Here is an 18,357-nt window from a genome sequence, read left to right on the forward strand (position 1 = left end):
TTCCATACCTTTCCTAATAATACCCAACATTCTATTCGCTTTCCTAGCCGCAGCAGCACACTGAGCAGAAGGTTTCAGCATGTTATCGACGACGACACCCAGATCCCTTTCTTGGTCCGTAACTCCTAACGTGGAACCTTGCATGACGTAGCTATAATTCGGGTCAAATTAGAGAAGTGTATATTTCATCAAGAAACGATACCTTTTCTAGGATATATTCTTTCAGCTACAGGATTGCAAATGGACCCCATGCCATCAAACTATTCAGAATTGGCCTCAACCCACCAATCTCCGTGCCTTACAGCGCTTTCTAGGTTTCATAATCTATTATCGACAATTCATTGACCATTATTATACAATTGTCACCCCTCTCACTGCCCTCACAAAAAAGGGGGCGGATGCTAAGAATTGGATGCATGAAGCTTCCTAGGCCTTCCAAAGGATTAAACAAATCTTCTCTATGGCTCCTGTCCGAACATGTCCTGACCCCCTACAACCTCTTATAGTAGAAGTAGACGCTTAGCCTATTGGATCAGGAGCAGTACTCTCCCAGATTGATGCTAAAGGGTTGTTATGCCCTTGTTTTTTCTTCCCCAAGAAGTTTTTCCCAACCGAAAAAAATTATACTATTGGGGACAGGGAGTTACTTGCAGTAAAGCTGGCTCTAGAGGAATGGAGACATCTTCTTGAAGGATCCGTTCATCCCTTTACAGTTATATCTGATCACAAGAACCTTACCTACCTACAGCAGGCCAAACAACTAAATCCCCTCTGGGCTAGATGGTCTTTGTGTTTCGCATGATTTGATTTTCATCTTATTTTTCGTCCTGCAAAGAAAAACCTTAGGGCTGATGCCCTATCCAGATCTATAGATCCAGATGCTGCACAGGATGAGCCACAATTCCTGATAGACCCTGGCAAGATTCTAGGTCTTTCTCTGATATCCCCCCCCCCCCCCCAAGGGAAGAACTACAGTACCTAAGCAGAACAGATGTAAAGTGCTGCGTTGAGCTTGTTCTTCTTAGTTGGCAGGACATCCAGGGGTCCAGGAGACCTTGCATCAAATATCTCGATACTGTTGGTAGCCACGTATGAAACAGGACGTGCGATAATTCGTTCTCACCTGTCCAGACTGCGCTCGACACAAGACACCAAATAGCCATCCTTGGAGGTTTTGTCAACCATTAACTATTCCCAGGTCTCCTGGGGAGAAGATCGCCATGGACTTTATCACTGATCTTCCTCTCTCCCGTGGCTGCACCATTATTTGGGTGATAGCAGACAGATTCACCAAATTAGCGCATTTCATTCCTCTGTCAGGATTACCCTCCACTAAAGAATTAGTGAAAATATTTTTCCAAAATATCTTTCATCTACACAGTCTTCCATCACAAATTCTTAGTGACAGAGGAGTACAGTTTACATATCAGTTCTGGTGTCAGCTCTGTTCTCAACTTGGAATTACCTTGGATTTTACTTCTGCGTATCATCCACAAGCTAATGGACAAATGGAAAGGGTCAATCAAACCTTAAAGACGTTTCTCCATTTATTTGTCAACAGAAAACAGGATGATTGGGCTACCTTGCTTCCATGGGCAGGATTTGCATATAATAATCATCTTCACGAATCTTCTGGAACCTCCCCTTTCTTTGCTTTGTATGGGCAGCATCCTTGCATTCCTCTACCTCTTCCTAAGGATGAGAGTACTGAGGTTCTAGCTGCACACCATGTTGTATCCAAGATCCAGCACCTCCAAACAACCTCACTTGCAGTTAAAAGAAGAGCAGACCACATTCAAAGACCAGCTCCTATATTTCTTCCCAGGCAAAAGGTCTGACTAAGCACTAAGAATATGCATCTGTGACTTCCCTCTCTACGCTTTGCTCCCAAATTTATAGGACCTTTTACTGTATAGGAACGGCTTGGACTTGTCATTTACTGGATCTGTCTTCCGTCTACTATGAAAGTCCATAATGCTATCCATGTCTCTCTATTAAAACCTTATCTCACGTCTAAGTGGCACAAGGCATTACCAGCCTCGGCCGATCTGGAATTGAATCCGGATACAGAATATGAAATGGAGGAAATACTAGATTCCAAGTGGAAGAATAATCCCTTATATTACCTTCTTGCCTGGAAAGATTATGGTCCGGAAGACAACTCTTGGGAACCTGCTAATTTTACACATGCACCCTTGTTACTTAGGGATTTTCACTTATGTTTTCCTAATAAACCAGGACCTCGGCACCAGGGTAAGAGAGGGGCCCCTGAGAGGGGGGTACGTTCGTGCTCCCTCCTATCTGGTGGTGTCCCTGGACGGCGAGTGAAAGAGCAGTGCACCTGTGTGGCTCGGAGGCATGGTCCCTGTATTATGGCTCATCAGCTTCAGGGTGGAATTTCACGTGTGCGGTCAGCTCATGTCAGAGCTGTGCCATGGCACGCCCTTGCTTTGGCATGTCCCTCCTACCGTTGGCACTCTCATTTTTAAACCCTCTTTCCCCTAGCCTCAGTGCTTCGGCAATGGCTTTTTTTCTTTGGATTGCTGACGGAATAAGCTTCTGACCCTGCTACAGTCAAGCAGTGGCGTAGCCAGACCTGACATTTTGGGTGGGCCCAGAGCTAATATGGGTGGGCACTATATAAAAGTCTGCCCAGCACTATCCCCACCTCCCATACACTGCCCTATTGAAGATCGCTGTGGTCAAGGGAAATTAATCAATCCCCTAAAGCAGCAAATGTGAAATGAGGATTCCTTGGGATGTGTAACATCTACGCATTGGAAGGATCTGGATAAGTAGTGTTTGAAAAAATATAATTTGAAAATATTGAGAAACTGAAGTCATCTGCATAGCTGACATTACTGTTCTGTTCTGAATTGTTATTGGCATTTCTTCTTCCCACACAGTTGCACCATTTGTGGAGTTTTTTTCTGACCTCCCATGGCTAGTATGTCTGCACTGCTGGTTAAGAAGCAGTTATTGACTTGCTGAGGTCTTTTTTTTTCTCCACTGTTTTGAGTGATTGAGTATCCACTGAAGGAAAGCTACATGACAGTCTCTAGAAACAGTTTGAAAGTTTCTGTAAATAACCAGACTACCAGTAGGGCAGATGCACATACTACTATCAGCACTCATGACAGCCAGCAATATTTTTACAATGATGGCTGCCTTTTTAGCGCAGGAGATATTAGCATGGATCCATAGGAGCCAACTCTTCAAAATTATTGGGGGTGCTAAGCCCAATGGAAATAACCTGTCCCTGGACACATACAATGAATTTTCTCAATATTGGGGGTGCTCAAGCACCCACAGCACCCACGGAGTCGGCTCCTATGCATGGATCCACACTGTCTACCACGAAATAAACCCTGCACTAGCTGCTTACTATAGCTTAGTAAAAGAGCTCCAAGATTAATATACAGGCTCAGACATAGCCCTTTACCCACAGCACTGCAATCATTTCAACTACATGCAAAGCTATAATGTGGTAATGGGCAATCTGTACGTGTGTGTTTCCTGGTGCATCATGTCGCTGTTTCTATTATATCACCGTGCAGCGTTCAACACAAACACAATCACCTGCTGTCGCAGCACATACCTCTGTTACAATGGTGGAGCGATACACGTCCATGCTGTACATCCATCCGTCCAGGCATTTCTCCGTCTCTATCTCGGACACGTTCACGTCCAGCCCTGGCAGCAGCCCCTGGGCAGAGAAATTGAGCAACCGGTCTAGCCGGTACCGCCAGCACATGCTGTCCACCGCCACCCCGTCCACCATCTTCTTAGGGACGCTGACCTTCCTCCACGCCTCGCTCAGGTTAGCGGTGGCCGGCACCAGGCAACGGTGTTCAGGAGATGCGGCCAGGAACACCACAGACATGCCGTTGAGGCCGTTGGGGATGATGCTGAGCAGGAAGAAAATGAGCTGCTGGAAGGGTCCCCACTGGCCCAGGAAGCCGGTCACCTCGTCGTAGTCCCGCTGCTCCCGCATGACCCAAAGAGCACGTGTCTCTGGAGAGGTCAAGCGCCCTAGCGGAAGGGGAGGGGGGGTGTAACGGACAAGTGCGGCGAACAGCCGACGGACTCCACACTACCGAAGGCGGTATGACCGCTCCCCCCACGGGCTTCTGTTCTGAGAGGCAGCGAAAAGGCCACGGGAGGCACCAGTGGGCGGGCCTCAGAACCTGGAGAGAGCTGAGCCAGAGCGTGAGCGGGTGCCGTCTCTGTGGTATGCGCTGCTGCAGTGTGTGCGCTTGGGTGGGCGGACCTGGGCCGAAATTGGGTGGGCCTGGGCCCACCCAGGCCCACCCGTAGCTACGCCCCTGCAGTCAAGTAAGCTCTGCTTCCATTTCTGCTACAGCCAAGCCAGCTTCTGACTCTGTTCCTGCTATAGCCAGTAAGCTCTGCTTCCATTTCTGCTACAGCCTAGCCAACTTCTGACTCTGTTCCTGCTACAGCCAAGTGAGTTCTGACTCCGTTCCTGTTACGGTCTAGCCTAGCCTAGTGAGTCTGTACCCTGTTCCAGCTTTGCCTACCTATCTCTGGCTCCTTCTTGATCCGGACAAGTCCCGCTGGCTGTCAGCACCCGGAGGCTCAATTCCTGGGGAAAGGCGGCTGGTTGGGTGAGATCTTTACGGTTCGTTGGTCGCTCTTAGTCCTTTGGACTAGAGGCTAGACTCACTCTCATCTTGTTGCAGCCTGAACCAGACTATGTATCACAGGTGGGAACGGTACAAGAGGGATGGTAAATCAGTTCACATGTCTGTAGCAAGATAGTAATTGAAGTTCTGCTAGAGGTTCAGAAGTCTAAAAAGAAGTGGAAAGAAATAAGAGGTGTATGCAGGGAGAGGAGATGGTTGTAGTACTGTATGAACACTGCTGAGGTATGTGAATTGATGAAATCAGAACCACTGCTATGTCACACTGTGGTAAATTTTATTGCTAGTATCATGATGTTAGCTTGATTTTGAACTAAGATGGGCAGCCAGAAGATGTTAGTTTCATGTCCTTTCTCATGTAGTTTCCAGTAATGCTTGTTTATTCATTTGTGTTTGTCCATTTTTTCATCACGGGAGCAAAGCCATGAGTGTACATTCTTTCAAAGAGGGCACACTCATGTATGTGCAGTGGGCACCATCTTTGCAAATAGTGCACATTCTCTCAAAAGAGTGCACACTATTATTTGCAAATGATAAATCATTAATGTTTGTGTTTTGTCTGCTCATTTTGATTTGATAACATACAAAAGACATGGGATATATTGTTGACATTTCTCATATTGTTGCAAATGAAAACCCATTCCTAATTTTGAAAACAATTTTGTTATGATTTTTAAATTAAAAATATAAATACCTTTACACAAATATTCTCTTTTTCACTCATAAAATCATGCTTCTTTAATCATCATGCTGTGTCAATACTATTATTGCACTGCAGCATACATGCAGAATGGTTGAAGAAAATGCAAGGGGATGAATAAACTTGGTGACTTACAATTTCTTCCGCAATCTCATAATCTAAATCCAGTAGGTTGAGTCGCAGAGGGTTTTTGTAGGTGAAACTCCGTCCAAACTCCAATTGCATCATATCCTCAAACTGTGGCACCTTTTCCAGACCCACAAGGAGGAATGCGTTCACACCTAGGATTTAGTAAAATAAATGCATTTGTAGTAGATATTCCAATGCATCATTGTGATAATACAGAGGAAGTTCCAGAAAAGAAAGTACACTAATTGAAGATGATAACCTATAAGAGCTTATTATATTTTTGTCCTGATTTGTATTTAATGCCTGTCTTGATGTTTCTGTTTTAAGACTTTGAAAGTTCCTCATACTTAGATATATAAGGGTGGGAGAAGCTATGCTGTATGTAGACCCTCATGAGAGCCTTATGTAGGTATCACACTGATACATGTAAAGCATTAATATCAACTTGTCAGGATACTCTTTCAAGATATAGGAAAATGGAAGCTTTCATGGAGGAAGTATATGAAAATGTGTTGTGTAGCACATTTAATCATGCTAATTTCAAAATACAGTTTCTCATGCCTTACATATATACTGGATTAGAAAACGCATTGCCCTTCCCTCAGGTGCAACTTTGCAACTTCAGTCAGTCTCAGACCCCTATGCACTAAGTTACATATTTGACAATCAACACATGTTAATTGGCAATAACATGCATCATATGCCAATAATACAGCTTAATACAACTTTTTGAAATATGAATTAAAGAATACTGAGCTGTGAAGACTGCAAATGTAGGCAAAGCAGCTTATTATTAAGCAAAATGAATGACAACTTGAGTTAAACACTGCAAGTTGAGTTATTCTTGGAAAGATTACCTCAAAAGTTTTGTTAACTTCCCCCAGAAGCATCGGACCACTAACGTGAATTCCAATGCACCTGGGGATTCTGTCAAAGGATCTGGTAATGCCAAAAAATTACCCCTACCACTGAGCACTTTAAAAAAACAAGTGTTCCCCTTCAAACCAAGCACCTTCCTCCTAATCAACAATCATTTAGAATATCTCTAAGCCCCTCCCCCAGATTCACCCCCACCTTTGACCACATCCTTGGCACTTACCATGGTGTCCCTGGTTTGTGTGAGGGTAGGTGGGGAGAGGAGAGAATTGTAGAAATGATCTCTGGTTGCTCCTGTTTGGCAGCACCTTCTTCACTAAGGATGACCTTAGGCCCCTAACACTAATTTCATGGTACTACCGTTAAAGGTCAGGTTGCAAAATAAATTTATTAAACAGGAAGTAGCTATGCACTTTGGTAAGTCTTATTAATTTTATAACCTTCTTAATTCATCATGGTATGGATCCTAAAGAGGGTTCAGTACAGAAACGATATTAATGGTCTAAGTCATTGTTCTCTCACTGATGATTGATTGAGGAAGCTCAAGTCTTTTTGATGCAGTTAGACATGTCAACTACTTTTGATTCAGTAAACCATATTCTGTTGCTAGAAAGACTCAATGATCTGGACATTATGCCAATGGCAACTAAATGGTTCACATCTTTTCAGTCTAATCAGTACCAAATGGTCAAATTTGGTCTTAAACATCTAGGCCATGAATTCAGACATATATGATAGTACAGAGGTTACTACTGTCACCCATTCTTTAAATAAATATATTCCACTGCCCATATAACTGTAATGGATTGCTCCCAAAGAACATACTACAATGCTATATCCAGGTGTTTTTTTCCTGATTCAGTAAATAAGACTTAGCAATTCTGTGCCATTTGTTTCTCAGCAGTTAATAAGTGGATGAAAGTTAATCTAGTCAACTTAACTCTAAGAAAATTGAGGTGCAACAAATTGGCAAACCAGGTCCTCCAAAGTTCACTAAAATTAATAGTAGAACTGGTGTTCTGCCTTTAACTACAACACTTCTTAGCCTAAGAATGCTTATTAAACTCTGCATTAGTGACAAAGAGAATTCTGGGTTAATAAAAGATTTTTCGTAATCTAAAATTAGTCCAGCAAATTGATTAGTTTCTTCTTAGTCCAATTAAGAGCAGGTAGTTCAAACTACATAGTTCTGTCACAAATTCACAACTGTAATATAGTTTACATAGGTTTGCCTAGGAAGTCTCTTGATAGGCTTCAATTAAGGGCATGGCTGCTATGATGACAATCCGATGTCGAAACTGGGATTTGTATATATATGGCCGCCCTTGCTCTCAGTAAAATACAGGTCAATGGCTCAGGCTAAAGAGCTAGGCCTCTGCAAGCAAATGGCTCATAATAAGAGCTAGGCTTCTTAAAATCAGAATAATCTCTGATACAAAAGAGAGCTAGCTTGTAAAAATCAGAGGTCACCTTTGACACAGTTACATTTCACTGTGGCAAGTGCTGAACTGGCAAGGGTGGGGGCAATCTACTCTATAAACAATCCTGAGATTGGCACCTGCAAGACGTCATAAGCAAGAGTTGCTATGGTTACGTAGAGATAGTGCTGGGTCAGCTGCACCCCAGATGGGACCATCCAAAGGGGGGGCTACAGGAAGGTTTGGGAATATGTGAAGTCATTCTGATCAACTGATAAGGACTAGGAGCCCTGTTGAGACAGCTGGGGTCCATTGAAATGAATAGGGCCAAAATTGTATATAAGCAGCAGTTTGAGGAGTATTAGTGGAGACGAGACGAGACGAGACGAGAAGAAGAAGGAGATGAGAGGAGAAGACGAACAGAGAAGGGAGACTCCAGAAGGCTAGAGAGAGAGGACGTGCCATGATATGCGGTTCCATTATGTGAATGCTTAACCTACCTGTATTACCATTGGTAAGATTGTAATAAACTATCTTATTATATCTACTACATACTGGGTTCCTTTCTAATTACAAGAGTCCATACTGCCTGACGGTGTAAGCCTGTCATGAGCAGATTCAAGGTTGGGAAAGCTAGATATTTGGAGGGCATATGTAACTTTGCCCAGAGAGAGATGAGACGGGCCACTGCTTCCGCTGCTTGATTAGCAAAGGCAGATTCGGAGAAAATAAACATATTGGTAGCCAGAGGATGGTTACTCCCTCTTGGGCTTCGAATCTGCCTTTGTAAATTTATTTAAAATTGCCCAAAGAGCTGTAAGTTCTAAACCCTTTTTCTCACATTTTTTTTTTAATATCCTTATCCAGGCTCCCGAAACTGCCATTTCTTTCTGTAGCTTTTAAAAGTTTTCCCTAACAAGTGCTGTAGTTCACTATCTCAAGGACATGAGAATCTGGGAAGCTTGCCCACTTTAGCTGCCTTATCAGTCCAGCACTGCTTCGGCAGAAGAGGCTCTACAGTTCACTTTTAAAAGCTCAGAAAGTGATTTTTTTTTTCTCCCCCTTTTCCGTTCATTTTTTGTCCCTGTTCTATGCTGAAGTGGTACAAGTTAAACAGTCATTTACACAGGTATTCTTTTTAACCTCCCGCTGTCTATCCTCTGTCAACTGTATTGCTCCTAAATCCATCTAACTAACTCCCTCTCATATCTTTTTCATATCTTTCAACTCCGGTTTCCCCTCGAAACTGGTACAACTTTTTTTTTCAACATATTCTCGACGGTGGACTTATGCAAGGGTCCTTCCCTTAACGCCGATGAGATTTATGATTCTCTATCTCTAGATTTTCAGTCTGCCTCCTTCGGCAGCACTTTCTGATACACAAACAGCCTTCCCCTGGCTGCGGTCCCAAATTACCACCTTTAGCTGGGTTAATTTTTTTTTTTACTTAGTGCCAATTACTGGACACTGTCCCACCCTTTGTAGAGGTTCCGGACTTCTTACAGTCTGTGGGTTGCTGCGCTTTCCGCAGTACTAATAAAGGGAGTAAGAAACACCTTCTAACCTCTACCAAGGTACTTTTGAAAGTTTTAGGCTTTGTGCAGGACAATTTTTTGAGACTGGCCATTGCACAGTACATTTTCTTTGTCTTGTTTCTGGGCAAGTGGCCAACCATACATCGTTTACCAATTCAGCCCTGCTTGTGCTGTCTAAAGACACTCACTGAAGCAGGATAGACAAGCTGATTTCAAACACACTTTTTACTGTCCTTGTGCACAGCTGTGGATTTCTCTTAGGGTCCCTCTTTAAATCTGCCACCTTTAAATCTGGGCATCTTTAAAATTGGGTACCGAACGGAACACTTACTTTGTTTTCAGGGTTTCTTGTTTCTGGGAAGACTGCCAATCCTAGCTTGCTTACCAATTCAGTCCTGCTAAAGCAGCATAGCCACGCTGATTTTAAAAGTAGTTTTATCCTTACTGTTCTAGCCCGTTGTGAATATATAGAATTGATTGTCTAGGTGCCTCTATATGGGGTACTTTCCAAATTGTCCCCCAGATTAATTTTTTCTTGTGAATACCAACAAGTGGTTTTTTGGGGTTGCCCTCATTCAGGTACTATAATTTTAGCTGACCATTACGTTTTTTTAAAATAGTTTTTTTTTTTTTTTTTTGTTCACCAGTCTACAGTTGGCCGAGAGGTTTTATATTGGTCAAGGTGACCAAGAGTTCCAGTTTAATACTGAGGGATATTTTTGTATTCCAGTCTAAATTGACTGAGGGTTATTCCAGTTCTAGGTGTGGAACTGAGGGTTCTTCTTTTCCCCGGTCTACCGTGACCGAGAGTTTGTCCAGTCCAGTCCAGAGAGACTGAGGGTCCAGTCCAGAGAGACTGAGGGTCAAGTCCAGTGACACTGAGGGTCCAGTTCAGAGTAACTGAGGGTTTGTTTGTTGTTTTTTTTGTCCGATCTCCTGACAGAGGTTGAGGGTTGTTTTCTTCCGGTTCAAGGTGAACCGCGGTTTTTTTTTGTAATACAGGTAACCTTTAGCCACCCTGTCTTAAGTGTCTTGTAATGGATCCTGAGTGTACTCTCAATAAATGGACGCACTAATTGATGGGCCAGGTTTAGACCGCGGGGTTTTGCTAAGTACCTTGACTATTACAAACACATATTGAGGATTTTTTGTTTGCGTGCACATTGTAATTTTCTTTTTTGTTTTTGACCGGTTCAGCTATAATTGTACCTTTATGAAATTGCCCCAGGCAACCTTTTCTTTTTACTTAGACTTATTCACAGGTTTCCTTCCCTTTTGTGAAGTATCCCTGCACACTTGAAAGTTCTGAAGACAGGTAAGTATAAAATTCACTTCATTTTTGTTAGAATCAATTTCTAATGAAGATTTAGTCAGTCTATTAAACCCCTTTCACACTGTAATAAAGTTAAGCACATAATTACACAACACCAGTTGTACCACCCTTTGTGCCATATACTTTTCTGACTATGACCAAGCCCAAGCCCAAGCCCTTAGACACAATTCTAAAGTTCTTCCAGAATGAAAAAAAGGCTCTCACCCGTATCTGTAAGAAATGTTTCAAAGTTTGGAATGCCAAGGATAAGACCCTTGATTGGCCCGTGTCCAGCTTTTTTGAACCTGCCAAATTACGTGGTTTAATTACTTACAACAACTCCCATAAAAAAGTGAAGTCCAGAGATAAAAATCTCAATGCCATAGACAAATTTATTCTTATTGGGGAGCAAGAAGGTAATTCTAATCCTCTGCTCAACACCCAAAGCCCAGCACATCCACCTTTGGATGACACTGCATCCATGGCTGTACCTTCATATGAGGGGACTCCTCCTCCATATGAGCCAGGTCTTTCCAACAAACTTTTAAATTGTGGCATTGCCGTTGGATATACGCCCATACCACCCCACCTTCTGAATCCCACACCTCCACTTCCCCCCACCCATCCCATCACTCTGAACAAGCCCACATCTGTACAGATCTCCGGTACGGTAGATCTGTCACCTGTCCCTGTTCCTTCCGGTCCAGGACCCATGATTCCAGGTGCTGTTGCCCCTGCCATCCCCCAGCCCACTGATCTAGGTGCTGCCATCTCTGCCATTCCTCCAACCATTGTTCCAGGTGCCGCCACCACAGTTGCAGGTGCTGCTATCCCTATTATCCTTCAACCTGTCATCCCAGGTGCTGTTATACCTGTTCCTCCTCCCGTTCTTTCTCAACCTGTACCCCTGCCAAGTGTCCCTACTAATGCAATCCCTTCTAGCTCTGGAGCAGAATCCCGGCTCCAGACCCGCCCTTCAGTCCCGAGATCTGTAACCTTTAAACAACCCTCTAAAACAGTAGAATTTAAACAGCCATCTAAACCAGTGAACCCCTTGTCACTCCCTATCACTTCGGGCAATGCTAATCCAGGTCAGTTACAAATGAACTCTGTGTCTACCCTTGACAAAATAGACAAAGCTCCCAATGTCTTGCGACAACCAGACGTTGCCAGCCTAGATTGTGGCGAGCATGTTAGGTGTGGGCGCTGTCATAGGTTGGGCCATTTTTCTGCCATATGTCAACAGTCTTTTCATAAGCATGCCCGGCGTAATAATCCCCCTGTCCAGCAATCATTCCCTTTGTGGAACCTGGACCAAAGCCATTCTCAATAACTAGGCATGGACTGTACCTGAGCAAATTATTTGGACCCTATAATCACTTTGCTCAACTGTACTATTGTGAAGAACAATGCTTAAACTATTAGATTAAAGATTAGAAGTTATCCTGAGTGTGTTTGATAATATTCTAGTTTTAGTAGTCCTACTGTCTCTTCTGACTTAATTCTAATTAGTGGTTACTTCCTACACTGTCTTGAATTACTGTATGATCCATATATGTTTTTTTTGACCGTACCATGGTTTAATGCCATTACTTTATCTGATATTTACTTAGGAATAAAATGGTCCCAGTTCGTCAGGCTTTTCAACTCCAGAATCCCCTGTAATAGATTTGTTTTTAGCTAACTTTTTAAATATATTGTGCAACTCATTCTTAGAGGAAAAAATACAACAGAATGGTCTTGTGTCCATCTGGTTTGAGCCCGAGTTACTCAGACCTACAAATGCATTCTTCTGTGCTTCATGCTTGAAGCTGCATCTCTGCTTTTCTCTGTGTAAACGCTCACACTGGGAAAGCCTGACAGTTTCATTTTTCTGTACTTCAAGGTCATGCTGAGTACTCTTCCCCCCTCCCCCTCCCCTAGCAGAAGTGCCGCTACTTCCAAAACCTTATTACCTGATTAAGACAGAATTATACGGCGCTTCCCCCTAAAGCCACCGGAAGCCCCTAGCCTGTTTCTTTAACATTCACTATGAACTCCCGCAAACTAGTGGTTTACAGATAGAGTTATCTATTCTGTTACTTTTTTCCTTACCTTGTTATTCACAGACTGGAAACAAAAGGGAAAAAAGAAAAAAATGTGATCCTCTGTTTATTTTTTCCTTTATTTCACACATCTGAATAATGAAATCTCACTGTTCACTGACTTCTGACTAACTTTCTCTTGATTAACAGCTGTATTTTCTTCTGCTACTTGTCTATAATACTTGTCTGTAGCACTGAACAGTTTTCTTTAAACTTTTAAGGATAAGCAATGCCGCTGACAAGATAAAACTCATTATTTCTCACTTTTGATTTTTAATAAATTCCCACCGTTTACTGCTTTCTGTTCAACTCTCTTTTGATTTATATCTGTATTTTCTGCTACCGGAGTACTTTAAAGGAAATTTTTTCCCTTCCATTTGCTCTCCCGACGTCATTGTGTGTGTAAAGATTTATGAACTGTCTTTCTGTTTGCAAGCGCAGATTCGTCTGCCTACAAATTAACTATTTTCTGTTTCACAGCTGCTGAATTACAGGACAGAGGAATATTTAAAATGCACTGCACTTTTTCATGTCCAAATTCTAGACTCTTCTAAGCTTGATCTATATTATAAAGATCACTCATCCAATACCCTAATAACAGCAATTTAGCTGATGACCTGGCACGCCAGGTAACAGCAGGTCCAGGTGTCCTTTGGTCCTGATCTCATCCTGCCACTGCGCACCCTGGATGCATTAACCCCACCCCATACTCCACCTCTACCCCCTCCTTCCTATCCCCCATCAACCCCCCTTCCCCTCAGCCCTCCCTTTCTCTTCCCCTCAGCCCTCCCTTTCTCTCCCTCCATAGCCCCCCCTCCTTTCCCCCCTCAGCCGTCCTTTCTCTCCCTCCATAGCCCCCCTCTTCCACCTCAGCCCTCCCTTCCTCTCCCTCCTCTACCCCTCCCCTATCCCCCACTGCCCGCCCTTCCTCTCCCTCCTCTAAACCCCTCCCCCATCCATCCCCCGCTGCCCTCCCTTCCTCTCCCTCCTCTACCCCTCCCCTATCCCCCATAGCCCTCCCTTTTCTCTCCCTACACAGCCCCCTCTTCCCTCTCAGCCCTCCCTTCCTCTCCCTCCATAGCCCCCCCTCTTCTCCCTCAGCCCTCCTTTCCTCTCTCTCCATAGCCGCTTCCCCTTTCTCTCCCTCCACAGCCCCCCTCTTCCAACTCAGCCCTCCCTTCCTCTCCCTCCTCTACCCCTCCCCTATCCCCTACGCCCTCCCTTCCTCTCCCTCCCCTACCCTCCCTATCCCTTGCAGCCCTCCTTCCTCTCCCTCCTCTACCCCTCCCCTATCCCTGCAGCCCTCCTTCCTCTCCCGCCTCTACCCTCCCCTATCCCCCGCAGCCCTCCCTTCCTCTCCCTCCTCTACCCCTCCCCTATCCCCCACAGCCCTCCCTTCCTCTCCCTCCTCCACCCCTCCCCTATCCCCCGCAGCCCTCCCTTCCCCTCCATCCTCTACCCCTCCCCTATCCCCCGCTGCCCTCCCTTCCTCTCCTCCTCTACCCCTCCCCTATCCCCCGTAGCCCTCCCTTCCTCTCCTTCACCACCCCTCCCCTATCCACTACTGCCCCTCCTTTCTCCCCCCACCCTGCCCTCCCTCCTCTCTACTTCCTACCCCTCCCTCCACCTTCCCATATAGCCCCCTCTCTACACACCCCCTCCCCCTGACAGCCCACTCCTCCCTCCTTCTCCTGATTTTCCTTATATTTTGCAGTCTTGAGTTACACAAGCAGGACTTATGCAATGGAATTGAACAGGCTGCTTTCTCGATTCTGATCATTTACTCAGTCCATACTCTCTTTTCTACTGCACTCATTCCATATGACCAAGTTGATGGGTTCGAAACCTGCCATTCAACTTTATTTATTTTTTAATTATTTTATTTTTCTGACTTTGCAAATTTTTTTCTCCTTCTTTTAGCCACCATGGGGGCTATCATGATACACATTTCCAGTATAGTTTTGATTAAGTTGCGGAGGAAGGTAATTGGATGTGAGAATCCCATTCATTTTTGGGATATTATAAAGGTTATAAGGAAAATGATATTTCAAATATATAAGTTTCAGAAATGTTTGCAATGTAAAATGGTTTAGCTGTTCATGTATCATTGGATGTGCTTTCTATAAGTGCATATATGTAGACATTCACATGACAGACCCTTAAGAAAGATTTTCGCAAGTCCGCGATGGTGAAGAGAAAAGTCGTAGAAGGTCCAGAGGAATTTTGACAAGTTTGAATGTGGTAATGTATCTGCTATCCTCTGTGCTCTATTTATGTGAGGCCTTCTATTCTACCTAAAGCTTTTGAGTTATAATGCTTTTTGTCTGTCTAACAATAACAAAAAACAGTGTTATGCCCATATAATATCTATATCTGGTTTCTATTTCTCTGTATATGCTCTCAAACAGATCATATTTATTTACACACAACAATAGTTGAAGTCTTTACACAAACTGCTTATTTCTTTTTCATAATAATAAGTACCCCTACCTGGATTAGGTATTTCACAAGAATGGGTATCCCTTAGAATATACCCAATACTGAACTTCCCTAATTCTCTAAATTTTTCTTTTCATAATGCTTTTCTGTTTCTCAAGCAATGTATAAGAATTACTGGTAACAAATTTAAATACCACATGAGCAAGCTTCTCTATCTAATGTCATTCCAGATCAGTGTATCATCTGCTGAATACCTACTGGTCACTTGTGCAAGGGCCAGGCCTATGCTGATTTTACAGATATGCAGATACCTGTCAAAGTTAAAAGGTACCTGCTTGTCTGCGTGGATGCTTTCTAATCAAATTTAAAATAATAATAATAAACAGAAGATTATCCTTGCATCAAAGAGATTATTCCCATATTTGGCAATCCCTGCAAAATTACTACAGACAATGGTTTTCATTTTTGATGAGTTCTAAAGTCTTTTATTCCTGCACTGGGTATTTCACACCATACTGTTTGTATTTACAAACCTACTAGCAATGGCCTAGTTGAGCACTACAATGCACTTTTAAAAAACTAAATTAATACAACTTATGGTAAATTGAATTCACTCTTGGCTCAATGCTCTGCTGCTTGCCTTGTTAGCTCTTCAAGCCACCCCATTTGCCTTTTTAAAGCTAATCCTGATAACCACTTGCCTGCCAATATTCTGTTTATTATCATTACTTTTCTGTCTTCGATTTTCACAGGAATCTCAGTCAGAAGAGGGGAGGGTAATGATAGCCCTTCCCCTGCCACCGGTTATCCAAAAGCTCTCAAAGTTGGAGATTTGGTTCACCGAAGTACTACATCCCCTATTTACATAGGACCCTTCCAAATTAGTCAAGTTGCAAGAACCACACATCCTGGGTCCCCATAAAAGACATCCGCATCTACAAGGCTCCTGATTCAGTCCCTTTCAAGCCATCCCCACCAGCTCAGCAGTTACCACTGGTTCTGCAGCCTTCGCCACCACTTCAAGTTCATGAACTAAAAGAACATTTTCCAAGCATCTGACACTACAGACGTTACCACCTTACCTGAATGGAACATTTCCCATCAAAGAGAGCCTACTACTGCACTTGCCATCTTTCCAGTGGAACCGTGTGATGCAAGTCCAACTACCCAGAAGAGAACACTGTACTCTGTACTCCAAAGACTGTATTGGGACTTGTTGTACTTCTATTATTCCTAATTTTGTTTCCAGGACTAATCTGCTATACATTTGAAAAGACTCACCGGTTTTTTCAGTATACATAGTAATAATCCACCCTAGGTACCCCAACAGGTTGATTTACTCTGTTTAATTGACACCCTATATCTAATCATGACTTGCCCTTTTTAATTCTATTAATTTTATAATTCCTGACAATACCAATCATCATTGTTTTGTTGATACTTTGAAATGTTCCAGGGATGTGGACAAATTAAAATTAACAGATTACACATCCAACAATCAGACCCTCTAACAGAGAACCTGTATATTTTTGGTATGCACTTATAGCATTGATTAAAGTGGGTGGCATCCTTGGTTTTTCATCCTCTATTGTCACTATCAAGAGGGGTATTGATTAATTAAAGCCAGAAATCATTGTTATACTTACATTCCCAGTAATACTGACACTGATAGGTTCCATTATAAAGGCATTACAAAACCTTTTAGCCTAGCAGACAAAATTAACTACTAAATCAGGTGTTGATACTGTTGTCTGTGCATTATTTCCTATGTTCAGAGGTTTGTTTAAGCCTCCTTGTAACTACTCTCAGTTCAAGACAAACTACATTTCCACCATAAATGTAGGACCACTGCTATTTATTTTACTTATTTTACTCTTATTGCCTGTAACGCAAGTATACCTCTTTTATTAAGGAAGATATTTATTCTGCTTATGCTGTTTAATTTAACTATCACATATTTCTTTCTAGTTTGTTATATTTGCTAATTTGTATAGACAGGTTTAGATTGTTTTCTCTCCATTTTTTTTAACTGTTGTATCTTTCATCACTATACCTCAAATAGTAACTAAGCAGACTGTTTCTACTGTTGATGATTTTCTTACTCATCAAGAGAAAGTGAAGCAGATCAATTCATTTCTTTAACACATATTGCTTCATATTCTGTATAAAGGAACAAGAAGATTATGTTCCTATGTATGTTCCAAAAACACTATAACTCAACAGTGCCTTCAGTATGATCTAGATCCATTACACCTAGCAGTAAGATAATGACAAAACTATTATCTTGCCCATAATTATAAGACTACTGCAGGTTAAGCAGCAGGTCCTTCATATATAATGTAGGCCTATAACACCCATAGCTTAGCCTTTGCAATACTTGTAATTATAATGCTCCTGAATTTGCAGTAGTTATTCATTATTTGGCAATATTAATCCTTTTTCAATGCTAAAATGAAATATTTGTTCCCTATTAACACCAGTTTTAGCTATATTTACACATTCAAAGTTTGACTAATGATAAACTTTGATTGAAAGTTTTCTTTCCCCCGCCTTCCAACATCAGCTTTGTAATCATGATATATTAATCAATCACAATCATATGCATTTGACCTTATTGATTCCATTGTATGGTACCTAGACTTAATTGACTTCACATGTTTCCAAGTCTAGCTCCGCCCTAGAGGGGTGGGTGTAAGAAAGTTGAGCCCCTTGGGTTGGTTATGATAAAAGGGGAAACATAATGCTGCATTTCATCCAGCATATAATTATGTATCCACATACTGACTCTTGCTATGGCCTTGTTCCTTATTGTGCCAGAGCACCCATGTCACCTCAATCCTATACATTCCCCCCCACAGAACTCTATGAGCCCTCTGGAAGGACGGCCACACCACTAGTAGTCATGTGTGCCAGCCCCCTCTGAGGGGCCTGGCAAGAGGGGAAATGTATATATATGGCCGCCCTTGCTCTCAGTAAAATACAGGTCAATGGCTCAGGCTAAAGAGCTAGGCCTCTGCAAGCAAATGGCTCATAATAAGAGCTACGCTTCTTAAATCAGAATAATCTCTGATACAAAAGAGAGCTAGCTTGTAAAAATCAGAGGTCACCTTTGACACAGTTACATTTCACTGTGGCAAGTGCTGAACTGGCAAGGGTGGGGGCAATCTACTCTATAAACAATCCTGAGATTGGCACCTGCAAGA

General features: G+C 42.7%; 1 protein-coding gene across 1 annotated transcript in view; it reads right to left on the reverse strand.

The window, feature by feature from the left end:
- COL6A3 (collagen type VI alpha 3 chain) overlaps positions 1-18,357 on the reverse strand; it is a 722,910-nt gene that overhangs the window by 443,171 nt on the left and 261,382 nt on the right. Inside the window, 1 exon segment of the mRNA XM_030209050.1 lies at positions 5,497-5,642. Coding sequence (XP_030064910.1) covers positions 5,497-5,642 — 146 coding nt within the window.

This window comes from Microcaecilia unicolor, chromosome 7 (assembly GCF_901765095.1).
Source record: "Microcaecilia unicolor chromosome 7, aMicUni1.1, whole genome shotgun sequence".
NCBI lineage: Eukaryota > Metazoa > Chordata > Amphibia > Gymnophiona > Siphonopidae > Microcaecilia > Microcaecilia unicolor.